The sequence below is a fragment of the Brienomyrus brachyistius genome, chromosome 13 (genome assembly GCF_023856365.1).
Source record: "Brienomyrus brachyistius isolate T26 chromosome 13, BBRACH_0.4, whole genome shotgun sequence".
In the NCBI taxonomy this organism is placed as follows: domain Eukaryota; kingdom Metazoa; phylum Chordata; class Actinopteri; order Osteoglossiformes; family Mormyridae; genus Brienomyrus; species Brienomyrus brachyistius.
Window position 1 is genome coordinate 10,550,090 of NC_064545.1, and position 11,306 is coordinate 10,561,395.

Sequence of the window (11,306 nt, forward strand, 5' to 3'; positions counted from 1 at the left end):
CTTCCGTTCAATGGAGAAAAACTTTATTAGAGTGAATAAATTCAGCTTGAGCAGCGGTGTACGCAATTTCCAACGTAGCGCTTTGTGTATGGGAGTAGAACCGCTAATTTTAGTAAGGCTTTGTTTACGGTCGATTCATCATTCTTGTGATGAATAGAAGTGCAAAGTCTGTGCACACTGAATTTTGGGGAATCTCGTAGAGTTTTTTCTATTACAGTTAGACTACGTGGCGTTTTGTCCAAAACAACTTAGAGAGGAAAGGGTGACAATTTATGTGTGCTTCCTGGGTTTTGAACCCATAAGCTTTAGTGTTGTCAGTATCATGCTCTACTCGTTATGCTACATGAGAGTATTTGCAGTTGGTTTTATTTAAGTTAAACTGTTAATTTATCTGGCTTAAGTAACACTTGTGGTATTCCATGCGCTCATTGTGAAATCATAGAGGATTTTTTCCTTGTATTTTGAATTCGTTAATTTCTTTACATATTATTTTGTGTGCTTTCTGTAAATGAATATATTTTTTTAATTGTGGCAATTAAATTATTCGTACAAGAAAGTTTTATCTTGATTCCTAAGATTTTTGGCATTATTTGAATGTTAGGCTACAGAAACGGAAAATCAGAGATGTTTTTGTTTGCATATCAAGATTAATATTTCGCTTCAGTTCATGCTTAATCAATAGCCTAATGAAGTGAGTTGGAATAAAAGACAGTAAACGAACCGAAGGAGTTAAATCTGGGAAACCCAACAACAGGCTCAGTGATCCCCGTCCTTACTTTTATTAATTCTATTCAGCTTTTAAATTTCAGTAACCAGCATCCAACCAGCGTCGCAGTAATCCCGTGAGACAGGAATAATGTGCTAGGCGGGTACACCCTGGGTCGCTCCACATGCACATACCTATATCGATATAATATGAGCAATTACAGCCATCTTACGTCCATACAGATTCCGGTGTACAAAGTGCCGGCACAGGAATTCAATCTGCCACTTCGGATGTGTGGCCAAAATAACTTTACACGATTCATATTTTTGTTAAGATCAGCTGACTTCTAGATATATTATTAGGTGTACCTAGCCAATTAACAAAGAATAATAGTTTCATGTGTTCCATACTATAATGTTCCGTAATATAAAATATACTTGTTGATATAGCCTACGGATAACGATTCATAACTTTATTAGTTATAAATGTACGTATTAGTTGGGGAACGTAAAAGGGGGAATTATGACTATAAAATCTAACTAAGCTCACAATGCTGTATTTCTGCTATTGTTCGGCGCTGTATGTTGACTGACCAAATAAGAAATTTCCAGTAATGGAATACAAAGTATATATAAATTAAAAAAGTAATCAAGCGAAAAGTATTTTACTTAGATAAAAGCATATCACGACCTACACGCGGTGTAGCCTTTAAATTCAGCTACTAAAGCATTTCAAGTTCGTTAGGCGAACGCTCTTTAATAAAACTTGAAAATAATGGAGCTTTTAATGTTATCTGCCTTAGTGAAGATATTTGCTTTTTGAAATGCTGTCGATACAACGGGAATAAAATTTGCAGCATAATCATATTTTAACCAAATTAAAAATATGTTCATGATGTATGTTTGGTTGTTTCTTATTTAATGTACACCAAAAAAGGATGATTAGATAAACTAAGAAAAACTAATTGGATAAAACAATGATTGTGTATGCCGCCTAAGTAGTAATCCTAAATTTTCCTCCATCTACTAATTCTAATTGAAACTTTAAATTATTTGTGTGGGGTTGCAGGTCAATGTCAAAGGTGAGGTTCGGCAGGGGGTCATGGTTTGCCCTGGGTAATACGCTGAGAAGGGCACGCGCATCGCTCCTGTTTCGACCACGGCACATTTGAAAATTTGGCTTCCATTACCTCGAAAATACAATTTCTTTGACCATATACTTAATTAATCAACGCAATTAGCGCGATTGATTTTAAAGAACAGTGGAAATATCTAAAAAATTTTAAATCCGCGGTTCCTTTTTTTTTGATTGCTTAGATTCCTTGGGTTTCTTGTGATGTGTGTTTTTACATATTTATAATTTCAAATAGGTATTAAATATTGCATAACCATAACAAAACAGGGTCTTATTTCTGTCTGTCATCAAGGTAGTTTTTCAGCTCTCGAAAATGCGCACTTTTCGTTTTCATAACGTTTTAGGAAGGTATTGCGTAAATAAAATTAATAAACCTCAAAGCAACAACCAGCACATTTATTGTCATAACGAAAAAATACTACAGGTTGCATTTAACGCTATGCATCGTTAATAGTTTCCTGACTGATGAGTAATTTAAAACAAATGATAAATCTAACGATGAATTACAATTTAGTCTGGGCATGACTATGACTTAGCAAAATTAGATTTTTGCGGAACGACTTTTATTTATGCGTTATTTTATAATTTCTTCCGTCTTGTTGCAGGCTATTTTAAATATGTTTGTTTAATCGATATTATTCATCTCGTCTGGGACTTTCCATGTTTAAACTAGCCAAACTATATTGTCATAATGCTAAAGCTTGCATCGTCTGCTTGTGTGAGAAGTTCAGAGAAAATCCTCGCGCCGCGATGTAGGTTAATATTAAATCGTTTATGCGGATTTACTTCTGCATAAATGCGGTATCTTTTGGTTACTTGGTAAGTTGCCAGCTTAAATGAAATTAAAACGGGTGCGACTACATATGTGTTCTGTAAAACGTTCTCAAAAAGCGTTTTTTTCTCTTTTAATTCCTTCTTTTGACTCACAGACTATATTTCTATTTCGTACAAGATAAAACATTGAGAACATATTCAGAAAAGCAAAAGGCAGGTAAGGTAATTCGGTTTATTTTGTTTTCAATCATTCGTTTTTATATGTTTTCAATTGTTCATTTTGAATAGTTGTGTAATCAAACTATACACACTCCCTTCAATTTAGCATTTTATTTAAAAGCAAGACAAATTGCTTATCTTAAATTTCACAGGTGAAAAATCAACCTCCTAGTTCAGCTTTCCTTCCAGCAGAGGTCTCTCTTCTCGAAAATCGATAGTAGCGACCCATTTGAACTCTTTTTGTTTCAGGACCTTTTTTTCCAATGGTAAAGTTCTTAATTGTAGACCAAATAAATTTGTTCGTGCATAAAGATCATATATATGAGGACTTTGATTCAAGTTCTAGGCAATTGTTTCCTCAGGCGGTCCAAATCGAGCGTCAAGTGAGCAGGGGACATTTTTTTGTTATTTTCACGTCCCATGAAAGATACAATAGAAGACTTGTTCTTCTTCGTGGAGGTTCATTTTCGCGTGCTGGTATGAAAGTAGCAGTTAAGAATTTGTTATTGTTCTTGGGACTTTTCTTCATTTCTGTGATCGCGTCCGCCAGTAATAACAGCTCGCGCGCGAGCCTTATCCCAGGTGTGTTTTAACGGATATAAATGAAAATAAACCGTACATGCAACTCTTGTATCTCAGTTGCAATACATTAGATACATGTAATACAAATGCCATTATTAAATATATATGGTATATTAAATACACACAGGTATGTGTTATACAATATGCATATAGGCTTTAAAAACATCTCGCTCTTGCAAGTGTTTGATCTTCCCTTCCCTCGGTAATTTCTTAAACTGTGTTTACTCTCCTATGTCATGAGAAATCACTATTGTAAAAACGTGCGCGTTTGATGCATTTTCCTGGCGAACGCCCCGTTCACGTGCGTGTGGGGTTTTTACGTGACGTCACACCGCCCAGTAGTGCAATGCAGGCTCATCCCGTCGCTCCCGTTTGGAAAATACAAGTTATCAGCCAGAAGAGGAACCGGGCGGGCAGTTCACCGCTTCCCTTCTTGTCTCCCGTCACTGCCATCGGTTCTGCATGGTGGATATTATTTTTTGCTCCTCGTTCTTGGGTGATATGGGTGATCATTCCAAGCGTAAGTCAAATTATAACGATAGCTTTTAAAAGAAATGTGTTTAACCGATGTCTGAAATGCGCAGTATTTAAAGGTGCAAGCAACAAAACTACATATTTGAAAGTGTACTCAGCAGATATGTTGCATGATTGTAGCCACTGAACTGAAACAACAAAGTTAAAGTTCTTAGTTTCTTGTGCAATTTTAATGAAAATTTAATGATGTGTGAATGATAGCAAACCTTTTTCGCTAATTTGTGCGGTTTGTTAGCCTACTCCAGTATGGAACACCATACTCGAACACCATACTTGCTTGCATGTTACATGTTTGCATGCATGAATTTTAATTTCAAGAGTGCAGTGGCCTGTAAAGATACAGGTGGTTACGTTTTGTGCACTTTCTGCAGAGAAGCCTGGAACTGCTATGTGTGTTGGCTGTGGGAGTCAGATACAGGACCAGTACCTACTTAGAGTGTCCCCGGACCTGGAGTGGCACGCTGCGTGTCTGAAATGCGCCGAATGCAGTCAGTACCTGGATGAAACATGCACGTGCTTTGTCAGGGATGGGAAGACGTACTGCAAAAGAGATTATATCAGGTGCGAACCTTCCCCCGGTGCCCGAATGTGATTTCGAATAGTCATGCGCGAGCTGTTATCAGTTACAATATACATGTCCATAAAATATGACTAAGACTGAAGCTTTTACAATTTCTTTAAATTCGATTATATGCGTAAAAAAGAATAGTGGTATTTATTTAACTGATTTATTGAAACCCTTTTGTTGGGTTCGTTTCTTTGTGCTATAGTCTTGATATAAAAATCTTATTGTTTTTGTTTCGTTTTACTTTAATTAAACCTTGTGTTACATTGAAAAAAGAATGTATATCAGCTTAAAATTAACAAATGAATATACTGATCTTTCCAGTAGCCGAAACATAGATGTAGTTATCGTAAATGTATATTTAATATGTATCTTTCCATAAACAAAATTCGAAATAGTGGTTCATTACATTGATTACTTTGTTTTTCTTTATAATATACTTAAAATGTGTTGCCGTTTTCTTTTCAGGTTGTTTGGAATAAAATGTTTTAAATGTAACCTTGGCTTTAGTAGCAGTGACCTGGTGATGAGAGCCCGAGACAACGTGTATCATATCGAGTGTTTCCGGTGCTCCGTGTGCAGCAGACAGCTCCTGCCGGGAGATGAGTTCTCCTTGCGGGATGAGGAGCTGCTCTGCCGGGCTGACCATAGGCTACTAATGGAGCGCAGCTCCGCCGACAGCCCCGTCAGCCCAGAGCATTTCCACTCGAACAGAGCTCTTCATATGGCAGGTGCGCCTTTTCGTTTTATCTAGTAATGTGAACCGTTTCAGTATTTAGGGAAGTATGAGGATTGATCGTAATGGAGAAAATGTGATGCACAGTAAGCCATTGGTTTGGTTACAGTGTTGCCGGCAAAACTAACTAAGGTTATGTTTTACCTTACAAGTAATTTTTATTGTTATAATTTATGTCCTGTTTATTTTATAAACACCGAAATACAACTGTCAATAAAATGTATTTGGTAGGCATGCAAAAATGTGTTTGGCGTTGCGCTTTCGCTGAGAGACTTATTGTCCAGGTGTAGGTTTTGGCGACGAAGATGTCCTATGACCTGTAAGTTATTCATCTTAACAATATTGACATTCCCACTGGCTTATGAAGATGTATAGTTCACAAAGTTATCGGGCCACTAGGCCAACCTCAGGTCTTGAAATCAATGGACACGTACCATAAATTAGTGCAATTTTAGTTTTTCAAAGGCAGATAAATTCGTAATTGTTTAAATTCGCCGGTTAAATTGAATCAGTTGTAAATTGTATGCATTATTTCTACATCTAATGATGGTTAATTCATCATATGCTCTGAACTTTTAACGTCAAGTGAGCGGAATTTTTTTCTCGTGTTATTCTTCGGAAAGTTTCTTTGGAATAAACGTTATTGTATGATTGCATGAATATTCATGTATTTTGTTTGCATGCATGTAGACCTGTACGTTAGGCTAGGGCCAGAATTTACCAGTTCTGAAATAAATAAATTAATTATACAAATATTAATTCAGGCTTTCTGAAGTAGCCCATTTCTACTTTTCAAGTTAAAATAACATTATTTAAACAAAATTGCACAGCACAAGTCAATAACATAACCGTAGGCCAATATTACAATAAAGTAACCGTAAATTAATCCCATAATTTTTTTTAAAGGAGCCGCCTGCCGAGTAAATGAATGTTTATGCAGTGAATGTTTTAATGGGGTCAAAATGTTAACATGTTGGAAAAGCACAACTTTCAGAAATCAGGTAAATTCGTTGTGTCTCTGTGTAACAGATCCCGTGGCAGTGAGGCAGCCGCCGCACCGAAATGTCCATAAGCAGTCCGAAAAGACGACTCGAGTGCGGACAGTGCTGAATGAGAAGCAGCTGCACACGCTGCGAACGTGCTACAACGCCAACCCCAGGCCGGACGCCCTAATGAAGGAACAGCTGGTGGAAATGACCGGTCTCAGTCCGCGGGTTATACGAGTCTGGTTTCAGAATAAGCGCTGCAAAGACAAGAAGCGATCCATTCTAATGAAGCAGTTACAGCAGCAACAACACAGCGACAAAGCGGTAAGCATTTTAACGAGATCATTAATCTACCATTATTGGAAATGGTACGATCAGCGTGGCTTTGTGTATTTAAATCATGGGGTCATTTCGTATTTTAACTTAATGACAAACATAATCAGAAATGCATCGATAATTGAAATAATGGTTTTGATATGTCGTCTCGATTATTCCATCAACAGAGAATTAAGAGTGTCATACGGTTGGTATTATTGATAATAATATTAATAATGTCTGCATTATGCTTAGTGACATTTGAACAGTTCAGCTTAACAGTTGAAACCGCTCCAAATATTTTGTTGATTCTGTCGTACAGTCAACTTGGTCCAGAGTTAAATTAGTTAATTATTATGGTCCTACTACAGACCTCAGCATTTCAAATAAAATGTACATTATATATGATATATGTTACACTTAGATTAAATCACCATGTACTCATTTTTGCTTTGCTTAAATTATACCACAGAAATGAATCACGTACTTTTTTCTTTTTAACATAATATATTACACAGATTAATAATGTAATATATATATTAGTGTAATAATGTATGTCCCATCCATCCATCTTCTAACCGCTTACCCCGGTCAGGGTGCCTGGGGCCTGGAGCCCATCCCAGGCGGCGTAGGGCACTATGGAAGGGCGGCATGCCGATGGCCAATAAAACTGTCATGCTTGCAATATGTGTGTGTACATCTAGTCTGGTTAAGACCGAGAGCGTTAAATAAAGTGTCTGTCGGCTTCCCTTTCGCACTTGTACATAAACATCAGAGCACCTTGTTTGAGTTGCCTGCGCCCGTCGCCTCTTCTCGTGAAACACCATCACGTGTTGTGTTCTGCCCCCAGAATCTGCAGGGCCTGACGGGGACGCCCCTTGTGGCAGGGAGTCCCGTCAGACACGACAGCACCGTCCAGGCCAGTCCGGTGGAGGTGCAGACCTATCAGCCCCCGTGGAAGGCTCTCAGCGAGTTTGCCCTTCAGAGTGATCTGGACCAGCCTGCATTTCAACAGCTGGTATGATTACAGTAGTCACATGCACACAAGCACGTGCACGCATACATGTTTGTATTCATATCTTTGTGAGGACTCTCCATTCATTTCTATGGGATAAATCCTAAGCCCAACAATGACACCCTAACCCCTACCCAGCCCTAACCTTAATCATAAGGAACCAAACAAAATACAAGACTTCTGGCTTTTTTTAGTTTTTTGATTGCATTCACAGATCTTCGTGGGGACCTGAAAAATGGCACGCACACAGCAGCCTCTGCCTCCCCATTGCTGAAATCACCGGATTTGACACTGAAATATGGTGCATCACATTTGCCGCTACCAGTGCACAGTGTGCTGTTTGGTCTAAGCTTTATTTAGTGAAGGACATATATTTGGGTGTGGATAGTAGTGACACCTCCCTACCAATATTGTCGGAGTACCATGTGTGTTTTGTGGGGGGGGGGGTCAGGGCTGATTTGGTCCCATGAAATATTGAAACCACACATAGTTTGTTGCTGTAAGTTGGTGAATGGATGCTGTCTCTGGTCCATATTTAGGGGGTGATGGGTGAACGTGCCCCAACCACTGGTGTTAAATTACATGCATTTGTGTGTGGGGGCCGGAGGGGGGTAAAGCAGCAGCCCCTACGCCCCCATTATTGACAGGTACCTAAGCGCATGTGGACAGTAAGTGTCCTTATGGCAGAGTTTCTGAAGAAGTCTGTCTGGAATCTGTTCAAAACTCAGCCTTACACAAAAAATATCCCATATATATGCCTATAGGCCTACATTTTTTCACATGATTTGATGCTTTTTTTATGTGCTAAACGCTTTCCTCCCCGTTTAGGTGTCTTTCTCAGAAGCGGGTTCCTTGGTCAACTCGTCGGGCAGCGACGTTACATCTCTGTCTTCCCAGCTACCAGACACGCCAAACAGCATGGTGCCCAGCCCGGTGGAGACGTGAAGCGGGCGACCGACGTCGAGCCCTGACCATCTTAGCATGTTCCCGCTACCTGCATGAGAAATCAACAGCGCATCATAAAGGGGGAAGCGAGGCACGTTCCGAATAACGGACTGGCTGGACGACTACGGAGTTGCGGAAAACAGAGCAATGCTTAACACACAGATTCCTTTGTCTTCCAAGGATATGGGATGTCTGGAAAATGTGCCCGAATATATTACTGCATCAACATTATCCAGAAGGAGGGACAGATAAATCTTTGAGGATTTACAAATCAATCAACGGCTATTGACTACGAGCCACTGACTCTTCTGTACTGAATCTATATGAACTTAAAAAAAATATCACAGTCATCGTTGTGTTGTTTACGCAACTTTTTATTTCATCACTTTGATTTCATTGAAGTCCAAAGCCACTTGTGCTTGTCTCTCTGCGCATGATATCCGAAGACAATAAAAAGCTACTCTGATTGTAAAATATTTTATCTTAAGAGACGGAGGAGAGATTGTTTGAGCTGCTCAAAGAGAAGTAAGTTATTGTTATTTATTGGCAGAAAATGCTATTAATCTTCCTACAGATTAATCATTGAACACAATAAAACAACAAAGTTCTGGCTGTGTTTTATGTCAAAGGAACGTTTGCATGATGAAGCCTCATGTACTGACATCATCGTTTGTTAGAACTGGTTTGTATCGAAGAAGTAGATATCTGTTTCATGTATTTATTTATTTATTTGTGACCAAAGTTCGTTTCCCACAGTTTCACACAATTCCAAATTCTCTCGCATCAAAGCGTAAGCATAACGCATAATTAATTTTTACTTAAATTAGCAAGTATGAAACTTAAGTACCACGTAGATATTAACGTTCCTGTTCTCTCCATAATTTGCGGATTTAATTACCTTGAAGCAAGAACGCCACTAGTCATACAAGTGTAGCACGTTTTGGCCTATTATAAAGTCATTTCAAAGTCTACAATCGATATTTTCAAAGTTCATTGAGCAAAATTATTAAATGTATATTGTGTAAATATTAAAACAAAACATGTGAAAATTGCAATATATTACTGCATTCTATATTGTCTCCTTCGCTGTGTAGTTGGCCATATTAATTAATTTACCCATAATTCAGGCAATGTGGTTTGAAGCAACAACAAGTGTACAATTAATGAGTATGTGCGTATACGTAGTAATAAACACCGGAAGTTGACTTTAGCAAAAGCATACGTAACCATGGGTAAAATTGTGGTTTTAATCCACTTTCTTAATTCCACTGAATTAAATGCAAAAGCATTCGGTGTTCTATTTTTGTTCACGACAATATCCTGTAGGCATAGGCTAAGCAAGTCCTCCATAAATTCATTACCTTTCTGATAAATGTTTTAATTCGTTTTATATTCAAAATTATACAATTAATGTGCAACGAGTATTTCTTAAAATCTATCCACAACAAACTTTCAGGTCAAAATTAAGCCTATGCAAAAAGCAAACGTGGATTTTAAAATATAGCCCTATATATATGAAAATAATATCTATCCATAGTACTGTCAATGAACGTCACTTGAACTCGGCTTAAATATACAGATGTGGCCCCTTATGCACTGCCCGCTTTTTACATAGCGATGGCGGTTTCTGGATTGACATGGGTTTATTTCTGGGAGAGTGGGTGGCTTCACTGGCGGAGCTCCGGGACTCCGAATTAGCGTCTTCGGGGGATTTGTGATGTGATCACTCCAGTTTCGCTCGTTAAGTCACAAGTCTAGACAGACGACAAGGATCGGCGGCTCCTTATCTGTGCTTGGCATCACCTGCAAACGATATGCTGAATGAAGCCGCTACAACCCGATTCTCTCATTCACAGGACGCGGCACCGCAGTGGACCGAGGGGCCCAAGCTGGTAAACCCACCCTGGAGTATCCTCCGTTTATTTTCAATACGATCAGAATCCGGCTTGTGAATCGCCTCCGGACACGGAGTCCCCAGGTCAGCCTGGACTGGCTTTTCAGGCCTCAAAAGATTTGCTCCCGAGGATGGGTTTGACTGCAGCGAATAGCGGAGTAATTAAAAAAAAAAACCCGGACAACTCCAACGCATTAATGGACACTGAACATCAAGGTTCACATTCATTGCCTGAATAATTACAACACCATATAGTCATTTTGATTTAAGGTGATGCTGGACAACTAATAGTTGCGAATCTTGCAGGGAAATTTTTCGACATTTCAGTACTCATCTGTGCAAACATACTCATCTGAAGATTTAAGCTAAATGTTAATATCTAAAGCGAATATAAGCAATACGTATATACTGTTAATATAACGATATATATTATAGAAACACATGTATATCAGTTATTAAAGGAACAACATTTGATATTTCAGTGAGCGTCTATGTGTCGTCAGTAGGTGATTGTTATTTTTGGGATTTGAACACACGTAAGCATTTTTTATTTCGAAAACAACAGCTGAAGTAAATTAAGAATATGGGTGGCAAATCGTCAATCGTGTAACCGAAGCATTTCATGGATGTTAAAGGTTACAAGCGTGCGGCTATCAAAGGGCACCATATATTAACGTAGTGTGCATGTGAAATTAGCGGGGCCAGTTTTCATCGACACATAGCTAGTACGTGTAAAGTCAAACGACAAGGTTACCGTGAACGTACGTATTGTACTTTTATTGCGCGTCTTAGTAGAAGTCACAGCTATCGCTAAGAAATGCAACGGCAAATTGCATTTTGAGGGAACCTACGCGTATAGACAAAATTTATACTAAAGCCGAATTTAGATTGTTCTTTAAGT

The 11,306-nt window shown here is 38.6% G+C and overlaps 1 protein-coding gene across 3 annotated transcripts; it reads left to right on the plus strand.

The window, feature by feature from the left end:
* Window positions 1-3,814: 3,814 nt before the first annotated feature.
* On the plus strand, window positions 3,815-10,688 carry LOC125706047 (insulin gene enhancer protein isl-2a-like). Of its 3 annotated transcripts, XR_007381828.1 has the most exons (7): window positions 3,815-3,935; window positions 4,321-4,510; window positions 4,983-5,245; window positions 6,280-6,560; window positions 7,402-7,569; window positions 8,395-9,036; window positions 10,368-10,688. XR_007381828.1 is itself a non-coding variant. In XM_048972499.1 (6 exons), exons 1-6 carry the CDS (start codon window positions 3,878-3,880, stop codon window positions 8,509-8,511), a joined length of 1,077 nt encoding a protein of 358 aa, XP_048828456.1. In that variant the 5' UTR covers window positions 3,815-3,877; the 3' UTR covers window positions 8,512-9,119. The 3 variants fall into 3 exon arrangements, 2 of the variants coding, with proteins under 2 accessions (XP_048828456.1, XP_048828457.1); XM_048972499.1 differs by lacking the exon at window positions 10,368-10,688 and having other exon boundaries at window positions 8,395-9,119; XM_048972500.1 differs by lacking the exon at window positions 10,368-10,688 and having other exon boundaries at window positions 5,028-5,245; window positions 8,395-9,119.
* Window positions 10,689-11,306: the final 618 nt, after the last annotated feature.

Excerpts from the sequence above, each read along its gene's own strand:
- LOC125706047 (XM_048972499.1), top strand. The coding sequence starts at position 3,878 with ATGGTGGATATTATTTTTTGCTCCTCGTTCTTGGGTGATATGGGTGAT. Across the intron at positions 4,511-4,982 it reads TGCAAAAGAGATTATATCAG|GTTGTTTGGAATAAAATGTT; the intron begins GTGCGAACCTTC and ends TTTTCTTTTCAG. Across the intron at positions 5,246-6,279 it reads CAGAGCTCTTCATATGGCAG|ATCCCGTGGCAGTGAGGCAG; the intron begins GTGCGCCTTTTC and ends TCTGTGTAACAG.